The sequence below is a fragment of the Pristiophorus japonicus genome, chromosome 7 (assembly GCF_044704955.1).
Source record: "Pristiophorus japonicus isolate sPriJap1 chromosome 7, sPriJap1.hap1, whole genome shotgun sequence".
Lineage (NCBI taxonomy): Eukaryota > Metazoa > Chordata > Chondrichthyes > Pristiophoridae > Pristiophorus > Pristiophorus japonicus.
In genome coordinates, this window is record NC_091983.1 from 141,254,493 (window position 1) to 141,278,947 (window position 24,455).

The window sequence follows — 24,455 nt, forward strand, 5'->3', positions numbered from 1 at the left end:
ATCACAGAGGCGTAAGGAACTGCCGCAGGGTTTGTCCCCGATCTCCTGCAGTAACTTCAGCAGGGGATCAGCGGACCCAGCCCTCCCCCCAGAGGAAAATGGTAAATGTTTAGCCATTTGTTCTTCCGGGTGTTCCGTGATCTCCCCCCAAAGTTATAAAAGGAGATCAGGACAGCTTCGGCAGATGTTCAGGGCCATCCTTGTCTTACTGTTTTCTTTCACCCTCCCTTCCTCTTGTCATGAAAGCATTGGCTCTTTAATGGGGCATTGCTCCTCCACCATCAGTAATCCTCTAGTGCCTCACAAATGTTAATGTATGATCCTAGACAATGATTGGTGGCATCACAGCCAAATCCAACTAGCCCTCGCCTGACACCCACATATGCTCATTTCCAGCAGGGGTCATTGGATAACGGTCAGAAGCAGAAAACCTCCCGAACCAAGGGAATTGAGGTCAATCGTAGTGGCCCTACCACAAGCCTGGCTGAGATCAAGAACTTACCACAGACGAGAGATTGAATCTGGCATCTTCCAGGTTATTATGGCTCAGCTACTCACCACCTTAACTAGCTAAACTATCGGAGGAGTTGATACTCCCTTTCAAACTTTTTCTACCCTTCCCTTTCCAGAGTCTACCCAGGCTGCACATCATTCCCTGACAATCTGTGGACAGCGGACAATCTGTTCTCATGCCTTTGCCAGTGCTGTTCTGACACCAGCTGCTCAGAAGTGTAAAAGCAGCCTGAGGTGATGCATGTGGTAATATCCTCTCTCTCTTTCTCACACAATTTCCTTTATAGCCTCTACTTAACACCTCCTCAATATGTCTCAGCTGATATTGATAACTAAGTGAATGGAAGGCCACAGATATAAACTATCTACTAACTATTTCCAGTTCTCCAAACATGCACAAATTATATCTACACTTTTATAAAAGACCAAAAGAAAATCTTCAGAAAATTAAAAAACTATCGCATACAAACTAATGCTTTTTTCTCCAACATTCTTCAAGCAGTTCGTTGCTCAGCACAAGTATATGTTAATCAAATTAATTGGCAGGATCGGCGCACCAGCGTCAATGTTGTCTCTCAGGCCAACATCCCCAGCATCGAGGCATTGACCACACTCGACCAGCTCCGATGGATGGGCCACATCATCCCCATGCCTGACATTAGACTCCCGAAACAAGCACTCTACTCCAAGCTATGTAATGGCAAGCGAGCCCCAGGAGGGCAGAGAAAATGCTTCAAGGACACCCTCAAAACCGCCTTGAAAAAATGCAACATCCTCACCGACTTTTAGGAATCCCTGGCCCATGACCACTCAAAGTAGAAGAGGAGCATCCGAGAAGGCACCGAACACTTTGAGTCTCTTCGCCGGGAGCACGCGGAAGCCAAGCACAAAAAGCGGAAGGAACACACGATAAATCAAGCACCCCAGCCACCCGTCCCTCCAACCACCTGTGACATTGGTCTCATCAGTCACCTTAGAACTCATTTTAGTGTGGAAGCAAGTCATCCTCGACTCCGGGGCCTGCCTAAGAAGATGACGTTAATTACTATTCTATCTATACTGTTGTCAATGTTTTGCATGCTTCGTCAGCAGAACTTTAAATACACTTTGTGTCATAATTGGCAGTGTTGGCAGTAGAATCGCTAATATTGTAACAATCTGCCACTAAAAATGTATAAAAAGGAATTTATTTTCTGTTTAAAATTCAATTCCATTTTTTAATTCATATTTGTTGATGTAGATTTGTGCTCATCAAAGTCAGTGCTCAGAAACCACTTTTGACTAACATCACCTTTGTGCATTTTTACACTCCCTACATGAACCATCCTTATGTTCCCTTAAATAAGATTTCCTATTCAGTGCCAATTTGTACCATATTAGAGGCAGTTTGTGCTGTCAACAGCTCCCACTTGCAACTGGCTTGAAGCCATCCAACTACATTTCAAATCGGACCCAGCAGTCAGCAGACAGATGAGATTTCATCCCAATAGTCTCAACTAGTTTTAAATCCAGAGTTAAAAAGACTGTGGGGTTAAATTTTCATCTTTACAGCAAGGGCAAGGTCTGGAGAAGTGGATTGCCTGCCCATTATAGAACCCATCCGATTTGTGTCCCATAATGAAAAGTGGGTGGGTTTTATAATGTGCGGATGATCCATCTGCTAGATTTCTGCCCATGCAGTGAAAACTAGGCACAACCCAGTTCCAGAATCCAGTTCTCTGTTGCCATTTATTTAAGTTTTCCATCACTCTTGCATTAAATCTAATTCTGTTTTTGCAGTGTTGAGTAAGTTACCAGAAATTATGTTGAAGTTGACAGTATAAACTGGTTCAACTAGATCCATTTCTGGACAGAATAAAAAAATGAGATTTGACAAAAAATGCAGGAAAATGGGAGTCCAAGATTAAATCAAAAAGGATGGGCTTCCTGGGCATAAAAGTGGATTCCTGTTCTTAAAATGCATATGTTCTTATTATGAATATTTAGTGAATTCACTTTGTTACTAATTTATGCTTTTACCGTTAGTGCCTTTTTTAGCTGGTGACAGAGAATATACATCTTTAAAGAGGTAAGTTTAGGAAGGTTTCAAGGAGGAGATGGCAGTGGAAAGATTTGGAGATGGAATTCCACAGGTTAGGGCCTAGGAATCTGAATAGTGGGGTAATGGGAGTGGGGTAGAATTAGAAATTTACGGCACAGATGGAGGTTATTCAGCCCATCATGTCTGCGCCAGACAAAAAAGAGCTATCCAACCTCCTCCCACTTTTCGGGTATTGCACAAGAGGCCAGAATTGGAGGAACACAGCGTTCACAGAATGTAGCAGGGCTGGGGGGAGGCTATGAGAGAATTTGAACACTAGGATGAGAATTTTAATTTTATGGTGTTCGGGTACCAGGAGCCAACATAGCACAGGGGTGATGGGTGAGTGGCATTTGTTTGGGATAGGATATGGCAGCACAGTTTTGGATGAGCTGAAGTTTATGGAGGGTGGAGGATGGGAAGAGCATTGGCATAGCGATCTGGAGGTGACAAAGGCATGGATGAGAGCTTCAACAGGAGCGGGACAAAGGCGGTCTATTTGATGAAGAGGATGCAAAGTCCGAAGTTCAGCTCAGGGTCAAATAGGATGCCAAGGTTGCGAACAGTCTGCTTCAACCTCAGATTACAGAGATAGGGAGGGACGAGGCCCTGGAGGGGTTTGAAAACAAGAGTGAGAATTTTAAAATGGAGGTGTTGCTTAACTGGAAGCCAATGTAGGTCAGTGAGCACAGGGGTGATGGGTGAGCGGGACTTGGTGCGAGTTAGGACACGGGCAACCGAGTTTTGGATGATCTCAAGTTTACGTAGGGTAGAACGTGGGAGGCCAGCCAAGGGTGTGTTGGAATAGTCAGGTCTAGAGGTAACAAAGGCATGGATGAGGGTTTCAGTAGGGGATGAACTGAGGCAGTAGCGGAGATGGGTGATGTTACGGAGGTGGAAATAGGAGGTCTTAGTTATGCTGCGGATATGTGGTTGGAAGCTCATTTCAATATGACACCAAGGTTGCGAACAATGTGATTCAGCCTCAGATAGGTGCTAGGGAGAGGGATGGAGTTGGTGGCGAGGGAACGGAGTTTGTGGTGGGGACTGAAGACAGTGGCTTCAGTCTTCCCATTATTAAATTGGAAGACATTTCTGCTCATCAATACTGGATTTTGGACAAGCAATCTGACAATTTAGAGACAGTGGAGGGGTTGAGGTAGGTGGCGGTGAGGTAGAGCTGGGTGTCGTTAGCTTACATATGGAAACTGATGTTATGTTTTCAGATGATGTCACCGAGGGGCATCATATAGATGAGAAATAGGAGGGGGCCAAGGATAGATCCTTGGTGGTCAACAGAGGTAACGATGTGGGAGCAGGAAGAGAAGCCATTGCAGACGATTCTCTGGCTACGATTAGATAGATAAGAATGGAACCAGGCGAGTGCAGTCCCACCTAGCTGGACGACGGTGGAGAGGTGTTGGAGGAGAATAGAGTGGTCAACCGTGTCAAAGGCTGCAGACAGGTCGAGAAAGAAGAGGAGGGATAGTGTGCCTTTGTCACAGTCACAAAGGATGTCATTTGTGACTTTGATGAGAGCCGTTTCAGTACTGTGCCAGGGGCCCCAAAGTGAAAAGAATTCCACTTTAAAATTTGGCAAAATCTTGGTATTGACTCGAATTGCTTCAATAATTTTTTGTCTTCTATTTATTACTGTGTAACTTGGGGCTGAACACGCAAAGTGAATTTCGATCTGAAGTTGGGTTTTCTCAATTGTTTTCATTCTCCATAGTCAGAAATTAAATACCAAAAAGCTGAAGTATTTTGATTTGACATCAGTAATTACAGCTGAAGCTCAGCCTCAATTCTAATTATCATTTAACTTAAAGGAATCCTTAAAACATGCACTTACCATCATCAGCCTAGATTGGCCTGCAGCAAAATTTAACACATTAAGAAACAGCCATAATTGCGATTTTTAAAAAATATTCCACATATGATTGGTTTCCCCAACAAAGAGTTAGCACAAACATGATGGACCAAAAGGCCTCCTGTGCTATAAACTTAAATGGTTCTTCCCCAATTTTCTGCAGTTTGGGGCAGGGGGATATGGAGCAGATCTGATCACACGTTCCTGCTCTCCTCTACTATAGTGTGTCAGCCATGGCTTAGTTAGTAGCAACCTCGCCTCTGCATCAGAAGATTGTGGGTTCCCTGGAGTGGACCTTGAGCACATAGATCTAGGCTGACATTCCAATGCAGTGCTGAGGGAATGCTGCACTGTCGGAGGTGCCGTCTTTCGGATGAGATGTTAAACCGAGGCCCTGTCTGCTCTCTCAGGTAGATGTAAAAGATCCCATGGCACTATTTTGAAGAACAGCAGGGGAGTTATCCCCGATGTCTTAGCCAATATTTAGCCCTCAATCAACATAACAAAAAAAACAGTTTATATGGTGATTATCACGTTGCTGTTGCTGGGCATTTGCTGTGCGCAAATTGGCTGCCACATTTCCCATATTACAACAGTGACTACATTCCAAAAGTACTTCATTGCTGTAAAGTGCTTCAAGACGTCTGGTGGTCATGAACGGTGCTATATAAATCCAAGTCTTTCTTTTCTTTTCTCTCAGGGGGGCCTTTAGAGGGTGCATGAGCGTAGCAAGCTTTCCCTCCCTACGTGATGCAATGAGATAGCTGAGACTTAGAATGCAGCAATGTGTGGGGGTTTAACCCGTATCCAGTCAATCTGCAGTGGCAAACATTGGTGCTCTCCGCTACAATTGTGTAAATCTACACTATACCATACAATAGTGTAAATCTGCACTATACCTTACAATAGTGTAAATCTACACTATACCTTACAATAGTGTAAATCTACACTATTGTATTCTTCTTTCTCCAGTTGCGATGATAAAGTCAAAAGAGAACAAAAATAACTTGTTAACATAAACTTGGCTTTTGCTATTTTAGGCATCATGGAAAGAATAACACAATATTGTATGGAATGCTCTGATGCCACACTTCCTGCAACAACTAGGATCTGACTGAACAACGTCCTATGTTTAAAATAAGTTACTGTGACGTACCTCCTCAGGCAGGGTGATAACCAGTTCATGTTCCGTTTGTCCGATCAAAATCTGTAAGAAGTATTCGCTGCACGCTGCCAGGACAGCCCGGTGGGCACGGAATTCCTTCCTCTCCACCAGTACAGTCACATCGCAGAGGATATCCTGCTTACGCTGGTCGTTGAGGCACAGGAGGATATTTGTACAATGCACTGTTGACTCATACACATACATGGGTGATTCGGCCTTCTCATCCACAGACATTCCGTTCAGACCCTAAAAAATTGAGGTAGAAACTGGATTAGTTCGGCATTGCAATGACATGGTTAAAAAAAAATACAGTGGCTGTGTGGCATTGTGTACAATTTCTTCACTCTTTTTATTCTAATAGATATTTTTGGCTTCCATGTTTCAAACTAAACCTGAAGTTGAGCCCTATGTCCCAGCAAGAATATTTTCACTTGCACATGCCTAGGAACAGACAGCGAATCCTCTTCAGTTTACATCAGCTACTGGTTTTATTCGTATTTCCTACTTGCGTTTGTATGGTGGCAGAAAAATCTTACACTCAACTAGCTCCTCAATCAGTAGAAACAAAATAGTGCCCAACTACTGTGCTAAATTATGACAGAAGTAATATTCATACATAGGGATTCATTTCATAGCATTTTCTTGCCACCTACAGAAGCTGTCTGGTCTGACCATCTCTCTTAGAAGGTTGCAGACACGGATTTGGAACAAAGACATATTGATAAATATCTTCAAAAAACTGACTGGACCAAGCAGATTTTTAAAAATACTGACCATTATTTTTTTTCCCCCAAAGCTGTCAAACACATATTTGAACAAATCCCATACATGTTTGTATTTGAATTGAATGATTTGGCCTCTCTCTCGGACATTGGGCACAGATGAAGTGTAAAATATGTAACAGCTGTATCAAATGAAGTTGGGATATGATGGGTAGCATTCCGACTTTGTACCTCCTGGAGGAAGCCCCCTGCCCTGCCCCCGCCAACGGTATACATCTGAAAATTTTGCACACTCGGCATGATTTTCCAACCATTGAAAAGAATGGATGGAAAATCAGGCACAGTAGGCTCCAGGATTTATGATGTTTGGAAAGGCTCCATATCAGAAATTTTGGTTCCAACAGTGAAACACATCGCTGTTTCAGTACTACGTGTCTTCAGCTTGCTCTCAATAAGCCATTTATAATTGCAACATTTACTGTAAAATACTAACAAAGTTCAAAACACTAAATAGAAACAGTAAAAGCACATCACCCACAGTCCATTAGATAAAAACTACTCAACGATGAAAAATCTTGATTATTGAATCTTGGTATATACAAAATATATATGTCAACTGCAATCATGATGAATAACTGTTAGCTTTAATGGAAAAAAACAAGACAGCCCTTCTCTGGCTTTATTCTAATTTTCTTTTATAGTTACTTATCAAATAAAAGATCAAAATGTTCACTTACAACAGCTTAAAGTAACTACAACATTTGTGGTGGGGGAAAAAAAGCATGCAAGCAAGTTGCCAATTCATGGCTAAGTACTGTAACTGCTGCTTATTTATCACTTGCACAAGGCCCTCTAAACATTTCCATCATATAACTGAGTTTGCATTGATGCTAAAGGCTGGTCTGTGGGAACGGGAAGTCTCCCAATGCATATTCTGCTTCAAACACTCAATGTGCGTACCACACTCCTGCACAGGATTTTGAACTAAAATGGTTCTTGACAAGAAGATGAAAGTGTATTTAATACAACAAGTTATGTAAAGGCAAATGCTAACTTGAAATGAGCAACATGCACAACCTCCATCCCCTAACCATGCATATGTATAATATGAACAGAGGGTTTAAAAAAAATCTAAAAGCAGTAAAAAAGCAGAAAAGATAGGGTACACAGATTTTCAAAATATTTTAGCACAAAATAAGTTTCTATCATTTCAGTTTTTAAGCACTTTAAGTATGGAGTTTTGTTAGCATTCTGGTAGTTTCAGTACGGTTAAAATTATCACAATATTTTGGGCCCAAGTTTCCACACGATAAAAAACGGGCGCCCCTCCGAGCTGGGTGCCCGTTTTTTGCTCCTAAAACGACGCCTAAAAAAAAACTCGCGATACTGGAGCGTTCTGCAGCTCCTTGTCTGCCTGGCGCGGCGCCCAGGGGGGCGGAGCCTACACTCGCGCCGATTTTGTAAGTGGGAGGGGGCGGGTACTATTTAAATGAGTTTTTTCCTGCCGGCAACGCTGCGCGTGCGTGTTGGAGCGTTCGCGCATGCTCAGTGTGAAAAAAACATTGGCACTCGGCCATTTTTGTAGTTCTTTGTAGCTGTTTAATTTTTGAACATTTTTTTAATAAAAGCACATTGCCATCAGCACATCAGCACTTGCAGCCTTCTCACTGTCTCCTCCTCCCCCCCCCCCCGCGGGAAAGAACGGGCACCTCCTCTCCCCTCCCCCCCCCACCCCGCGGGAAGAACGGGCGCCTCTCCCCCCTCCCGCGGGAAGAACGGGCGCCTCCTCCCCCCCCTGCGGGAAAGAACGGGCGCCTCAGGCTGACTGGAGCATTCTCCGTGCCTGAAGCACTTTCACACAGGTAGGAAGATGGTTTACTTAATCTTTTCTTTGCTTATAAATGTTTATTCAGGTTGGATTTATTTGTATAATATTTGTAGAAGTATAAATAAGGATTTATTGTAGAATTTAATGACTTCCCTCCCCCCCCCCACCTCGTTCTGGACGCCTAATTTGTAACTTGTGCCTGATTTTTCAATGTGTAGAACAGGTTTTTTCAGTTCTACAAAAATCTTCACTTGCTCCATTCTAACTTAGTTTGGAGTACGTTTTCACTGTGGAAACTTTGAAATCAGGCGTCAGTGGCCGGACACGCCCCCTTTTGAAGAAAAAATTCTGTTCCAAAGTAGAACTGTTCTACCTCACTAGAACTGCAGAAAAAAAAATGTGGAGAATTGCGATTTCTAAGATAGTCCGTTCTCCACCAGTTGCTCCTAAAAATCAGGCGCAAATCATGTGGAAACTTGGGCCCATATAGTTGTTGGGTTTTCACAAATGGAAAATATCACAATGCTAATTGTTCAAATAACTCCTATGTCTTGTGAGCAATCTCTTATGCCCTTCAGTAAGATCTAATGAAGTCTTTAACTTATTAAAAGGTCACAGACAGTTGATGTGGAGCAGCATTTAAATACATTTTTCAACTCACTAGTGCAGTAATTAAAAGACTAATGATCATAAATTCCAGATCAAGTTTGTAAAAATGTGTTAAGATGTTTTTATTAGGTTACTGTTCGAGCACATGTTTACAGACACTGCCAGTTCCTAACCTGCACATTATTCAGAAAAGAATACAATGGACGATGAGAGGCAACTATTTGTCAAGTTTCGTGAAAATGCAGAAATTACTTTGAGCTCACTGAGGTGCTACATCACATCTTATGCAATAGGATGCATGGATGGTTTTGAGCAAAGCCACTGTGTAAAGGAACCCAGGACCTGATGAGGAGAAAACACTTTTAAGACGTTTTAGGCAGAATCTGCTGCTGGATGTTTGAATTCAGCAAGGTGGGTGAAATAAGATGTCAGTCTGAAGTATGAAAAGACCCAATCATATATTTCTGTCCTTCCAAACTTGGCTTGTGCCACAGAGAGCATTTTGAGCTATATAACAGTAATAACAACTTGCCTTTATATAGAACCTACAAAGCAAAAACAAGTCCCAAGGCATTTCACAGAAGGGTAAAGAAAAAATGGATTCTAAGCCATACAAGAATTAGGAGAGGCAAACAAAATCTTGGTCGAAGAGTTGAGATTTAAACATCCCAATGTTTACTTGTAGGGAAAGCGGCTCATCTAGGACTGGAAGTTGGACAAGCAGGATGACAACGCAAAGGCAGTGGAGGGTTCGAGAGAGGCGATGGACAGGTCAAGCTGGGTGTCGTCAACATATATATATAGAAGTCTGAGGACGGTGTTGCTTCTAGATGACAAGAGGAGAGAGCCAAGGACAGATCCTTGGATAGTGCACCAAGGACTCCAGCATTTTCCCAACCACAGATGTTAGGCTAACTGGTCTATAGTTTCCTGCTTTTTGTCTGCCTCCTTTTTTAAATAGGGGCGTTACATTTGTGGTTTTCCAATCCGCTGGGACCGCCCCAGAATCCAGGGAATTTTGGTAGATTACAATCAATGCATCCACTATCTCCGCAGCCACTTCTCTTAAGACCCTAGGATGTAAGCCATCAGGTCCAGGGGACTTGTCCTCCTTTAGTCCCATTATTTTACCTAGTACTACTTCATTAGTGATAGTGATTGTATTAAGTTCCTCCTTCCCTATAGCTCCTTGATTATCCACTATTGGGATGTTTTTAGTGTCTTCTACCATGAAGACTGATACAAAATATTTGTTCAATGTCTCTGCCATTTCCCTGTTCTCCATTATTAATTCCCCGGTCTCTCCTCCAGGGGACCAATATTCACTTTAGCCACTTTTTTTCCCTTTTTATGTACCTGTAGAAACTCTTACTATCTGTTTTTATATTTTGTGCTAATTTACTTTCATGGGGCTAGAACCTCCACTTTTTTTTGCATGCTTAATGCTCACTTAATGCCCATTTTGAGGCAATTGACAGAGGTGTTCAAAATCATCAGCGGTCTGAACAGGGTAGATAGAGAGAAACTGTTCCCATTGGCAGATGGTCCGAGAACCAGAAGACACAGATTTAAGGTGATTGGCAAAAGAACCAAAGGCAACATAAGGAAAACCTTTTTTACACAGCGAGTGGTTAAGATTTGGAATACATTGCCTGAACGGGTAGTGGAGGCAGAATCAATCTTATCTTTCAAAAGGGAGTTGGATAAGTATCTGAAGGAAAAAAAATTGCAGAGCTACGGAGAAAGGGCAGGGGAGTGGGACTGGCTGAAATTCGTCTCAGGCTTGACGTGCTGTAACCATTCTATGATTCTATGATTCTAATTTCTAGTCAAGAAATTCTTAAATAATCCAAAGATAAACGGCCAGGCTTCACACTGCTTCCGGGAGTTAGGGAATGATTACCAACATTCTGGAAACACCAGCTTGGAGAGAAATGAGTAAAACAGCTATGCAGAGATTTCATATGACAATCAAAATTCAGAGAATTACAGGCTTTGAGAAATTACAAGTCCCCTTTCCTGACTGGTCCAGACATGTTGAATCTCCTTCCCTTATCTCCTACACAACTGATGGATGTCTGATTCAAATGTAGCTTGACAGAATACAAACTGATCTAACTTGAACATATTACCTACACTCCGTAAAACTATTTTTTCAAACGTTCTTCTCTTCTTCCATGATTGCTAGTCAGTTCACCCAAAGGACTGGCCTTACAATTTGTAGGTAAGCAGCTTATTTGACTAGGGAAGGCATCACAGGAAAGGCAAAAACTTTCCTCAATGCATGTGTACCTCCTGGAATAAGTCACTGGATAACGAGGAACCCTGGCTGAGTTTTCCTCCAAGGCGAAGGGCAGTGTCTCAACTGCAACCCTGGTTAATCAGCACAGACGGAGAGCAAACCTGAGATGTTCTGTACAGTTCAGTACCACATTATGCCACTGGAGAAGCTTAGATGGACTGCTTTTATCAATGCATATTCTAGCCTCTCTTGAACACATCCACAGAAAGAAGCATCGTCCACATTTCAAAGGCAGAAGCATCACCAAATACATGCATCTATTTCTTGTACTTTTAACTTACCTTTCTGGTTCGTTTGCCAACTACCTCAAATCTGTGTTCTCTGGTTACCGACTATACTGTCACTGGAAACAATTTCTCCTTATCTACTCATGAAGAATTTTAATGATTTTGAACACCTCTAATAAATCTCCCCTTAACCATTTATTTTGCAACTTTATTACCTTTTGGGAGAAATATTTCTGCCTGACTTTCCTTCTTACTTCTACCGTCCTAATTTCAAACTTGAGCCCGTGATATTTGAACATTTTGCCATAATGAACAACTTGCCTGGCTCAACTTTATCAATTCCTTTCATAATCTTAAAAAAGGAGTATTTTATTCAGAAACTCCTATTATGCCATGCCTTGCAGCATGTTTACAGATATTGCAATGTTATTCACATGATAAATCTGCAACTCTAATCCCAGTGTGTGAATTTCTACAGAACATATCCAATAGTTACCTAGGCAGACCTCTAGATCGATATGTAGAATATGGTTACAGTTTTAAATTACTGAATAAATAATGTACAAATACAAACATATTTATCCGAAGTAATGTATGTTGGAGTTGTTACACATACGCCCTTTAGTGTGATGTGATTAAGTCAGCACAAGAAGGATGAATTAACATGCACAATTAGAACACAACTACCTGAACTGATGTTTATTTAGTCCCTCACATCTTGGCGCTCAATGAAACCAGTTCCCTCATGAATAACTCCCTCTTTAAAAAACTGTAAAAATAGACCCAAAGAAATCTAAATGATTTTCAAAGTTACAAAAAAACAAGAATTTGATATAACCACTCCAGATAGTAATGCTATTTTTTAAATATTCTGTATTAATTCTAGATATAAAATGATTCTTGAAAAAGCATCTCTTCAGCATATCCCATTGCCTATGTAATGAGAACATAACATAAGAACATAAGAACATAAGAATTAGGAACAGGAGTAGGCCATCTAGCCCCTCGAGCCTGCTCCGCCATTCAACAAGATCATGGCTGATCTGGTCGTGGACTCAGCTCCACTTACTCGCCCGCTCCCTGTAACCCTTAATTTCCTTATTGGTTAAAAATCTATTTGTGATTTGAATACATTCAATGAGCTAGCCTCAACTGCTTCCTTGGACAGAGAATTCCACAGATTCACAACCCTCTGGGAGAAGAAATTCCTTCTCAACTCGGTTTTAAATTGGCTCCCCCGTATTTTGAGGCTGTGCCCCCTAGTTCTAGTCTCCCCGACCAGTGGAAACAACCTCTCTGCCTCTATCTTGTCTATCCCTTTCATTATTTTAAATGTTTCTATAAGATCACCCCTCATCCTTCTGAACTCCAACGAGTAAAGACCCAGTCTACTCAATCTATCATCATAAGGTAACCCCCTCATCTCCGGAATCAGCCTAGTGAATCGTCTCTGTACCCCCTCCAAAGCTAGTATATCCTTCCTTAAGTAAGGTGACCAAAACTGCACGCAGTACTCCAGGTGCAGCCTCACCAATACCCTATACAGTTACAGCAGGACCTCCCTGCTTTTGTACTCCATCCCTCTCGCAATGAAGGCCAACATTCCATTCGCCTTCCTGATTACCTGCTGCACCTGCAAACTAACTTTTTGGGATTCATGCACAAGGATCCCCAGGTCCCTCTGCACTGCAGCATGTTGTAATTTCTCCCCATTCAAATAATGAGTGATGTGTTTCCCGACAGCTTTATTCTCTAGTTAGGGCAGCTTGTAACAAAGATCTCTTTCAAAGGCATTACAAGCTGGGTAATGGGAAACATAATCTGAAAAAAATAAAAATAAATTCCAATTCTGTCAGTCGGAGTTAAGAGACCCATTAAAGCACAGGCCATAAATGTACGAAGTCAAAGGACAACTGCCTGCTAGACCAAAGGGGAAGTTTCCGAACTCATGTTCATACTATTTATAATCTTTATTTGCCTCTGCTGTTGCAATGATGTGAAGGTTATTTCCTCAGAGGTCTGTTTTCATTTTATAGCAATATTATTGGACTTGGGCCGAATTACTAATTACAATCCATGGAGGTACTGTTTTTCGCCACAAATCCAGGTTGGGCAATGAATTCATTCAAAAGGCACTTTTATTTTCTTTAAAAAAAGCAGAAACCTCAAACGACAGCCAGTTGAGAAAACCACAAGGAAACTGCTGTGACAGTTATACTGTGTTTAGCTAGAATTATTGCTGTAAACGTGAACAGATTGAGAACTGTACAACACAGAAATTGAGAGACTGAAACCAAAACAAAATCTAATGCAAGAGATTGAGAGAATATACAGGACCACCTTAAAAAGCACATGATTTTTAAAGTGTGTTCTCTGGATGTGGGCAAGTCTGGTTAGGCTGTATTTATTGCTCATCCCGAGCTGCCCTAAAAAGATGGCGGTGAACCTCCGCCATGACCACTGTAGTCCTTATGGTGATCGAATTATGCTCTAAAATCAAAGTTCTGGAGAGACTGCCTAGGAATAATTAAGGAAATAAGAAAAGCTATCTATATTAATAAAACAATTGTTTCTATCTACCCATGAATACCTGCTTTTGTCCACAGCAAACATGTGATTATTGATGTCATTCATCTCTTCCATGTGTCAGCTCTGGCTCAGTGGCAGCACGCTCACCTTTGAATCAGGTGGTGTGGGTTCAAGCTCCTCTCCAGAGATTTAAGCACACAATCAGGACAGTATTGAGGGAGCATTGCATTGTCGAAGGTTCAGTCTTTCAGATGAGATGTTAAACCAAGGCGCTGTTTGCCTGCTGTAGGTGGGCATAAAAGATCCCATGGCACTATTTGAAGATGATCAGAGGAGTTCACCTGGTGTCCGAGACAACACTTATCCCTCACCACCAAAGTAGATTATCTGGTCATTTATCATTTTGCTGTGTGAAAATTTGCTGCTGTGGCTGCATTTCAAAAGCAATCCATTGGGCTGTGAACTGTTATGGGACGTCACGAGGACATGATAGAAAAGGCATTATATAAATGCATTTTCTTTCTTTTTTTATTTATTAGCAGGACAGATCAAAGGCTGGGCATGCACCAGACTTGCAGCATAGCAATAAGCTCAACCAACTCCCAGCACTTGTTGCAAGCCTTGGCCTCTATTCCTGGGTTCCCTTTCTCAGCCTCAAGTCACCTACCCACCTCTCTCCTGCTTCAGACTGCCAGGTGTCCTTTCTCAGGCTTGCAAACTTGGCTGGTATTCCTTTGAGTTTAGAAAGGTGAGGAGTGATCCATTTGAGATGGTTAAAATGATAAAAGAATGCGATAAGGTTGACATAGTTAAGCTAATTTCTCTGATGCGGAAATCGAGAACAAGGGACACAAAGAACCAGGCTATTTAGTTGTGAAAATCAGGAAGTACATTAACATACAATTTTCCCCCAAAAAAGCTGTGGCTGTTGGGTCAACTGAAATTTTCAAGACTAAGATCAAGAGATTTTTATTCGGTAAAGGTATCAAGGAATATGGATTAAACACAGGCTAATGGAGTTGAAGTACTGATCAGCTATGATCGAATTAAATGGTGGATGAGGCACGAGGGGATGACTGACCTACTTCTGGTCCTATGTTACCCCACAAACCTACTACAACCTCCATGGACTTTCTCAAGCCATTTTTCAGTGCCTCGAGTTCTGTGTAGGTTTATTTTAATTTTACCATTAAAAAAATAAAAAGAACTTTGCATAGGACTCCAGACATGAATCGAAAGAAGGTCCAAAAATGTCACTGGAACGCAAGAGCAGGTGAGTGAAGCAAACTAGAATAGGCGGAGAAGAATAAAACCAACAGTTCATAGCCAAGTGAAAGGGGGGGGGGGCAAGGGAATGCAGTTGCTGAGAAGTACAAAAGAAATGAACAAGCGCCCAGATGCGATTTAGGAGGCAAGAAAAAACAGCAGGAGATAAGAAAAGGAAAAAGAAAAAGGAAGGAAGGAAGAACCACCAGAAGTCTCAAAGCGCTTTACAGCCAATGAAGTACTTTTGGAATGTAGTCACTGTTTCAATGTAGGAAATGCGGCAACCAATTTGCACACAAACAAGCTCCCACAAACAGCAATGTGATAATGACCAGATAATCTGTTTTTTTTTAGTTATGTTGATTGAGGGATAAATATTGGCCAGGACACCGGGAATAACTTCCCTGCTCTTCGAAATAGTGCCATGGGATCTTTTACATACACCTGAGAGAGCAGATGGGACCTCGGTTTAACGCCTCATCCGAAAGATGGCACCTCCGACGGTGCAGCACTCCCTCAGTACTGCACAGGAGTGTCAGCCTAGATTTTTGTGCTCAAGTCCCCCGTCAAAAGATAAGTCAAAAATAGAGGACATCCATCATAATCTATGGTCCAAGCTCCCCATCACTATCAAACGGGTAAAGCACCTCAAAACAACATGACCTAGAGGAGGCAGAGGTAGGGGGAAGAGATTCATGAACATAACACGAGAAGGTATTTTAGTCCAGAGTACTAAACCCTTTACATTTTATCTGCAAGTAATGCCACAGGACATCACTTGCAAGAAAATAACATAGCATGCAACAAGGAAACATCATTTAGCTCATCAGCCCCTTCCTTTCACAGATTATGGACTCGATCCAACAATTTAATCTGAACAGAAAGTTCTACAAAATGTCTCCTTGTCCCCCAATGAATGTCAAGCAAAATTCCACAACATCTGTTAAAAAAACGAAATTCTCTAAAAGATAATTATGGTGACATGGTCACTTTTACTTATTGAAAATTAAATCTAAATAATGTTACAATTATATTTGTATGTACAGCTGTCCCATTGCTGCTACTTTCTGCCTACCTAATAGAGAGTGAATATATCAACTGATCCTAACAATGGTAGCTCTGATCAAACAACATACGACAACACTGATCAGATGCCAACCCACCAGCGGTTTGTGAATAGCTCTCATAATAACTTGACAAAGCAGTTGGAGTTTTGGAGGATCTATGGACCTTCGGAAACCTGGGGAAATATAATGGGAATGGGCGCTAGCTGCTGCATACCTGATGACTGGGGCAATTGGGGGTGGAGGTGAGGGTAAGAATGCCAGTGTATGTTGGGAAAGGACCTCAGATCTCCAAAACTGTTGTAGGACAGGACCAATGTCATATCGCCAGAGGTCCTGCACGTACTGCAATGATAGGTTCAAATGTTTTAGCTGTACTTCACCATCATGACTTTGTTGACACATCTCTTTTAATCCAGCTGTTTGCTGATTTTTCCTCTATACACACAGCAATATCTTTTATCTTACTTTGTAATACTACTGCTGTACATCGTTATTGAAATTAATAAAAAGAAGATAAAAAACCAAAGCAATTGTGGTACCTATTACTTTAAAATTTGATTATAACCTTAAATTACTAATGAATACTCCAGGGCATTAAGAGTTAAAAAAAATAACTGGCCTGATGCATAAAGTGAATCCTGTGAGAATAATTTATCAAAGATACAATGTTCATCCTTTATAGTTACTTGAATATTTACGTGCACACTATTTCTGGAGGTACATTGTTATATGGAAGTCTGCAAATATCTTCTACAGTGTGGTATGCCTGTGGACATTATTTCTATGATTATTAGCTATTCCAGCTGGTTGTTCTCCAGAGTTATTTTTCTTTTATTTCGTGAGGTGCCCATAAGGCATTAATCAACAAACCTGGAAAGGCACCACCTGGAAATTTTCCCTTTTCAGATCACAGTTCTGTATTAATTTTGTTACTGAGTGCATTGAAAGGTGATAGACCGTTCCATATCACAAGGCAGAAAATACTGCATTACCAGACAGCATAATTCTATAATAACTTATTCAACTATTCAAAATCACCCTTGAAATGCTGATGGTCCTGTCATATCAGATAAGATACCTTCATGAATCAGAAATTGATATCGTAAACAAACTGATTTACACATTGCACCACAAAATTATGGAAACCAATTAAACAAAATGCACCATCCTATTTACAATACAAGCAATAAGGCTATTGACTGAAGTTAAGATCAGTAATGAAGCTTGGACAGTTCACAATGTCATATGAAGTTTCCATTTAAATTAGGGCTTTTATTTTTCATTTAGATACAGGATAGAGAATACATGTAATGTATCAAGATTCTCTCTTTTGGGTTGTGATGCCAAATTAAATTCTTAGTTAAATTACTGCCACAAAGTTCACTAATAGCCATCTATTATCACATACTGTATAAGCAAAAAGAAGGTCTGTATTTATAGTAATCAATATATAGTACAGGGTCCTGCCCTCAATTCTGTGCATACATTTGTCTGGACAATTAGGCTATGAAACTCCTTTCTGTGTATAAAGATTTCCCAGCATAGAAAGAACATTTTTGTCTTTTGGCTTAATTGTATTCTTTTCCATTCCCAAATGATCTGCTGTAATGTTTCATCACATCATAATCCTTTCTTTCTCTAACATGTGTAAGATCACATCTGTCAGCTGAGGTTTACCATTTTGGAAGGCAGCTTGCGCACTTGATTCAGACTGAGACGACCAGAAATTAATTCACCCACAATCTTTCATTGTTGCAGGGTGTGGGAAAACATGCAGCTTTTGAACTGGAAGAGGACAAAATGGGAGCAGATCAAAGAGCAAAGCATCAGGACTGCTTTGCTTACCTCAAGTTCCCCTGTGTGCCCCTACAATCTACCATTAGGACACAGACTTCAACACAAGACAATACCTTCGAGAACATGAAAGATTGAAATTAAGTTGAAGAGTGCCTCCTTTTAGTAGGAATTAGTGTGCATTCGCCAGCCAATTGAATCATCCATTTTAAATTGGCCAATTTCTAATATTCTCCCTGACAATTAACATTATTCAATGAAATGCCCAGATATGTTCTCAAATGCAGCATAAAAAGTAGAAAAACAAATTGAGAGCAGTGAGTCAGCCACGTATCAAAGATTATTTAAACCAACCGCCGAAAGCTAAAGATTTGCTATGGTGGTAGAAAAAAGTACATTTTATTACGGGAAGATTTTGAACCTTCTTACCCATTAATTCATAATTCTAAGTAATTCACTAGATTTATCTCATGAAAGTATGTTACAGTTTTGCTGTTTCAGACACAGTTCACTGGAAATGAGTGCTTACGGCATGTTTTTCATCACTTGAGCTTGTATATAAATGATGAAGGAAGATCAACAGTTACAGTTTTCCAAGCCTCCCATTTCCCAAGGAAAGTGCAGCTTAATACCAGGAGAAAATTATGGAAATCTGAAATTAAAGCAGAAAATGCTGGAATTCTGTCCAAATTTGAAGGATAGACTAACATTTCAGGCGCGATTCTTCATCAGAATCCATTTCATAGAAACATAGAAAATAGGTGCAGGAGCAGGCCATTCAGCCCTTCGAGCCTGCACCACCATTCAATATGATCATGGCTGAACATGCAAATTCAGTACCCCATTCCTGCTTTCTCTCCATACCCCTTGATCCCTTTAGCCGTAAGGGCCATATCTAACACCCTTTTGAATACATCTAACGAATTGTCCTCAACAACTTTCTGTGGTAGAGAATTCCACCGGTTCACAATTATCTGAGTGAAGAAGTTTCTCTTCATCTCGGTCCTAAATGGCTTACCCCTTATCCTTAGACTGTGACCCCTGGTTCTGGACTTCCCAAGCATCAGGAACATTCTTCCTGCATCTAACTTGTCCAATCCCGTCAGAATTTTATATGTTTCTATGAGATCCCCTGTCATTCTTCTAAATTCCAGTGAATATAAGCCTAGTCGATCCAGTCTTTCTTCATATGTCAGTCCTGCCATCCCGGGAATCAGTCTGGTGAACCTTCGCTGCACTCCCTCAATAGCAAGAATGTTCTTCCTCAGATTAGGAGACCAAAACTGCACACAATACTCAAGATGTGGTCTCACCAAGGCCCTGTACAACTGCAGTAAGACCTCCCTGCTCCTATAGTCAAATCCCCTCGTTATGAAGGCCAGCATGCCATTTGCTTTCTTTACTGCCTGCTGTATCTGCATGCCTACCTTCAATGAATGATGTACCATGACACCCAGATCTCGTTGCACCTCCCCTTTTACTAATCTGTCACCATTCAGATAATAATCTGCCTTCCTGTTTTTGCCACCAAAGTCGATAACCTCACACTTAACCACATTATACTGCACCTGCCATGCATTTGCCCACTCACCTAACCTGTCCAAGTCCCCCTGCAGCCTCCTAGCATGCTCCTCGCAGTTCGCACTGCTAACCAGCTTAGTGTCATCTGCAAACTTGGAGATATTACATTCAATTCCTTTGTCTAAATCATTAATGTATATTGTAAATAGCTGGGGTCCCAGCACCGAACCCTGCGGCACCCCACTAGTCACTGCTTGCCATTCTGAAAAGGACCCGTTTATTCCCACTCTTTGCTTCCTGTGCCAACCAGTTCTCTATCCACGTCAGTACATTACCCCAATACCATGTGCTTTAATTTTGCATACTAATCTCTTGTGTGGGACCTTGTCAAAAGCCTTTTGAAAGTCCAAATACATCACATCCACTGGTTCTCGCTTGTCCACTCTACTAGTTACATCCTCAAAAAACTCTAGAAGATTTGTCAAGCATGATTTCCCTTTCATAAATCCATGCTGACTTGGACCGATCCTGTCACTGCTTTCCAAATGCGCTGCTATTACATCTTTAATAATTGATTCAGGCATTTTCCCCACCACCGATGTCAGGCTAACCGGTCTATAATTCCCTGTTTTCTCTCTCCCTCCTTTTTTAAAAAGTGGGGTTACATTAGCTACCCTCTAATCTATAGGAACTGATCCAGAGTCCATGGAATGTTGGAAAATGACCACCAATGCATCAATTTCTAGGGCCACTTTCTTAAGTACTCTGAGATGCAGACTATCAGACCCTGGGGATTTATTGGCCTTTAGTCCATTCAATTTCCCTAACACCATTTCCTGACTAATAAGAACTTCCCTCAGTTCCCCCTTCCCGCTAGATCCTTTCTGAAACTACATTTGCAAACATTAACTTGTCTTTTTCCGATGAGGATCAAGCCTCAGTGTAATTCCAGTATTTTCTCTTTCTCTTTAATTCTGCTGTTTTGCTTTTCTGAGCTCTCTTTACTTTTATTTATTTTCTACTTTATTGCAAGTACTAGAAACAGGTTTAGAATAGGGAGCAGAGAGAAAAACTATCATAGAATTCTCGATTTGAATGAATTTCCAGGCCACAAAAATAAAGGAATTGGTGAACTAGACCGATTCAAATCCAGATCCCCTGGTGTGACCACACACTGTAGTTTTCAGACTCCATTTTTGGAGTAAAAGCAGCTGCACCAATGCATATACAGATTGCGCCAACACCGACCCTCCTGGTTTGCATATAACCAACCTCATTTCACTGAGTAAACGTCTAACAGTTGATCACGGTGCTTGAAGATTTTGGTACAGCTACTTTTAGGTCAAAGATGGGCTCGAAGAATCGAGCTTTGCCTCAACAGCCGGCACAGGCCCAAGCTCAAACTGAGCAAATTCTTTCCAAGTTCATTGATTGTGGGCTTCAGTCTCATTCAAACGGTTGTTTTAGCCTCTGCTCTTGCATTGTATGTACTTGGCCATAGGTTTTAAGTTTTATTTTCCTTTGATCCTAATCCTACAAACAGCAAGTACTATGCTAAATGGACACCTGGTAGAGAGCAGTGGAGAAACTAATTTGTGGTTGGGGGATTTATTTCAGTTGGTCACATAGAGAGAGATAAGATTCATTTCAGGCAACTGTAGATGAACGGTTTTAGATCGCTGTGGAGGGGAAAATGATGTTTGTTTATTTTCGAGGTAGTTGTGGGAGATGACATTTATTTTAGAGATAGCAGTGGGAGATAATGTTTACTTTAGAAATTATTGTGGGCGGGGGGTCAGGTTTTATTTTTAGCTGATATTGAGTTTGTCAGAGACTATTTTGAAGCACTGTGCGTAAAACATTCATTCATTCTACCCCAAAAATAAGAGAAGTATTTTTAGCTGGTGGGCCCACAAGGTATGTGGCAGGATGACGCAACGCATTTTCCCTCCCGTTTCATATGCTTGCTGTACCATGACTCCTCCCACTCGAAGCATGAGTGGAAAAGAGGAAATCACTTTATAGAGGGATTGTCAGGGGTTGAGGGGCACAACTACATGCAACAGGAACCAACTCTATTGCTCACCTCAATGTCCAATCGCACAAAAATACAACCAGCCATCAACTTCTGAAGGAGCCAAATGTGAAACTGGCTGACCAGAGCAGGGGTTCAGTATCTGGCTTGTAGTAATGTAACTGCTCCATACCTTAAGCAACAAGATAACTTTTGAAACAATTTTTTACTCGTGCCTCCCCATTCTGAGAAAGAGCCCCCACCCCCACCCCACACGGCCAAAGATGGGTGCGCCTGAATTTCTGGGCCAATATGTGGGATTTTCTCCAACAACTTGCCACAGTCAACTTCAACCACTGTAAGCTCAAAGTTATGTTAAGTCTGAGTAATTAGGCGAACAGTGCAAAACTTTGGGTTTGAGAAATAAGACTGTCACATTTTATCTCACAGCTTATAAACTAAAAATATACTTTATAATTGCTAAGAGTGAAAATATTACTGATTTCTGTATCACTAATTCTGTCAAGCTTTCCTGGAAAGTTGATCGTTTTTGTTGAATGAATATGGTTTGTCATGACCTCTTGCTGGGAACTGATTCTCTATTCCAATCTTTAAATTTTAAATATACTAGTCATACCAAAGTTTTACAGTAGCCAACTGCAAATTATTTGCTTGACAAAAACTCATTGTCACATCAATGACATGAAGCAAATCAACAGCTGACATTTGCACCAACACTCACCGTTGGATCGGCACAGAGCCGATTCTGCGATCCATCTCCTCCAATGGTGAGCTACACTCTAGTGGCGACCTGGCTCTCTAGCGGTGGAAAATCATGAGAACATGCCCACAATTTTCCTTGGTGGCATCTCTGCAGGCATACATAGGACCCCGATTGTCATTTTAGGGCTCAGATGGATGGAGCGTGCATCGTTCACTGTTTAGCCGAAGAGCAGTCCGTAAGGTAAGTTGTAATTTATTTTTGTGGCGCTAGGGGGAGCACGGCAGGCGCCCAAGATGCGAGTGGCAAGAATCGATGGCACCAGCACCTCTTTGCATGTCCTTCTATTTCAACTCTTACCTGGTTTAGTCACTAGGAGACTGGTGGAGAGAGTAAAGCACCCTATTACATGCAATGAGTTACAAAGCCCAAGAGCATTGCAAGCAGCAATTTCCTCGGAATCGAGGAAGACTTGCTTCCACTCCCAAAGTGAGTTCGATGGTGGCTGAACAGTCCAATCTGAAAGCCACAGACCCTGTCACAGGTGGGACAGACATTCGTCGAGGGAGGGGGTGGGTGGGACTGGTTTGCCGCGCGCTCCTTCCGCTGCCCGCACTTGACCTCTTCACTCTCTTTGCATTGAGACTCTAAGAACTCAACTACCTCCCAGATGCACTTTCTCCATCTCGGGCGATCTTCGGCCAGGGTCTCCCAGGTGTCAGTGGTGATGTTGCACTTTACCAGGGAGGCTTTGAGGGTGTCCTTGTAATGCTTCCGCTGCCCACCTTTAGCTCGTTTACCATGTCAGAGCTCCACATAAAGCATTTGCATGCGAACTATGTGGCTGCCCAGCGAAGCTGATCGAGTGTGGTCAGTGCTTCAATGCTGGGGATGTTAGCCTGGATAAGGACACTGATGTTGGTGCACCTGTCCTCCCAGGGGATCCGCAGGATCTTGCGGAGATACACTTACCTGACGTGATACCCGAGGGACGTGAACCTTGTGAAAAACTTGGAAAGCTCCTTTGGATCTGGTAAAATGCTGCTTAAATAGCTTTAAGCAGCTTCTTAAGTAGAACAATTGCCTGACACCGCAGCCAGAGCCAGCATTTTGGAAATTCACAAGGACGTGAGTTCATAGCGGACTTCTGCCCCTCTGTCAATCACGGCCATTTAGACAGCAGGGCTGGTAAGATTCCAGCCACGCACTCTGTACAGTCGGTAAACTAATGAAAATAACATTTACAGCAGACACATAATGATGGAGACCTCAATTCCGGCCAAACAGTCTAAGGTTGTAGCTCATGAACCAAAACCAAAACAAAACACCTCTTGGCTTAAGTCTTTGTTCATGTTGGGAACAGGGTAGCGAAGTGGTTCGGTGTAGAATCCTTTCACTTTTAGGATCTGGATTTTAATCTAAACCAGACTAATGAGTTGAAAGTCTCCCTTCTCTGACACCTGCAAGGGTTTGAGTAGTTTCTCTCAACTCAGTTCTTAGGCACAGCAAAGATTTTCCATTTCTAACACCAACACTCATTCTGATGAGCACCAAAGATTTCTGCAAAATCCCCTTTTTTGATTATCTCTGTTATATTCTATGAAATACAATTCAGTATAATTGCAGTATGAGTTTTTATTGTACAGAATTACTTCACTCTGATTAGCCCACGAAAATCTGCCATCCATCTGAAATGAACCGATGGTGATCTGTTTCAAATTGCCATTAATAACAGGAACGGAATGTAATTCCAGAATCAAAGAAGAAATCCTTTTCTCTCACTCTCATTTTGTAAAACCAGAAAGAGATTACTTTGTGTGTCTGTTTATGCTGACTATTCTCATAGTTCAGGACATTGCTGCATTTGACACACTCCTACGCATGGCTGAGGTACTAAATCAATACTTTGCATCTGTCTTTACCAAGGAAGATGTTGCGAAAGTCATAGTGAAAGCAGAGGTGGTTGAGATACAGGATGGGATGAAAACTGATAAGGAGGAAGTACTAGAAAGGCTGTCTGTACTTAAAAGTACAGGTTGTTTATTGGACTGGAGGAAGGTCACAGTGGTGTTCCCTAGGGGTCGGTACTAAGATCACTGTTTTTCTTGATATATATTAATGATTTGGACTTGGGTGTACAGGGTACAATTTTAAAATTTGCAGATGACATAAAACTTGGAAGTATAGTGAACAGTAAGGAGGATAGTGATAGACTACAAGAGGACAT

The 24,455-nt window shown here is 41.6% G+C and overlaps 1 protein-coding gene across 9 annotated transcripts in view; it reads right to left on the reverse strand.

Moving 5' to 3' along the window:
• The window catches only part of bach2b (BTB and CNC homology 1, basic leucine zipper transcription factor 2b), a 388,463-nt gene that overhangs the window by 101,447 nt on the left and 262,561 nt on the right, over window positions 1–24,455 (reverse strand). For all 9 annotated transcript variants that reach the window (XM_070885374.1, XM_070885377.1, XM_070885375.1 and 6 more), the window contains one exon: window positions 5,620–5,874. In XM_070885374.1, the coding sequence (XP_070741475.1) occupies window positions 5,620–5,874 (255 nt within the window). The remainder of the gene's footprint in view (window positions 1–5,619; window positions 5,875–24,455) is intronic.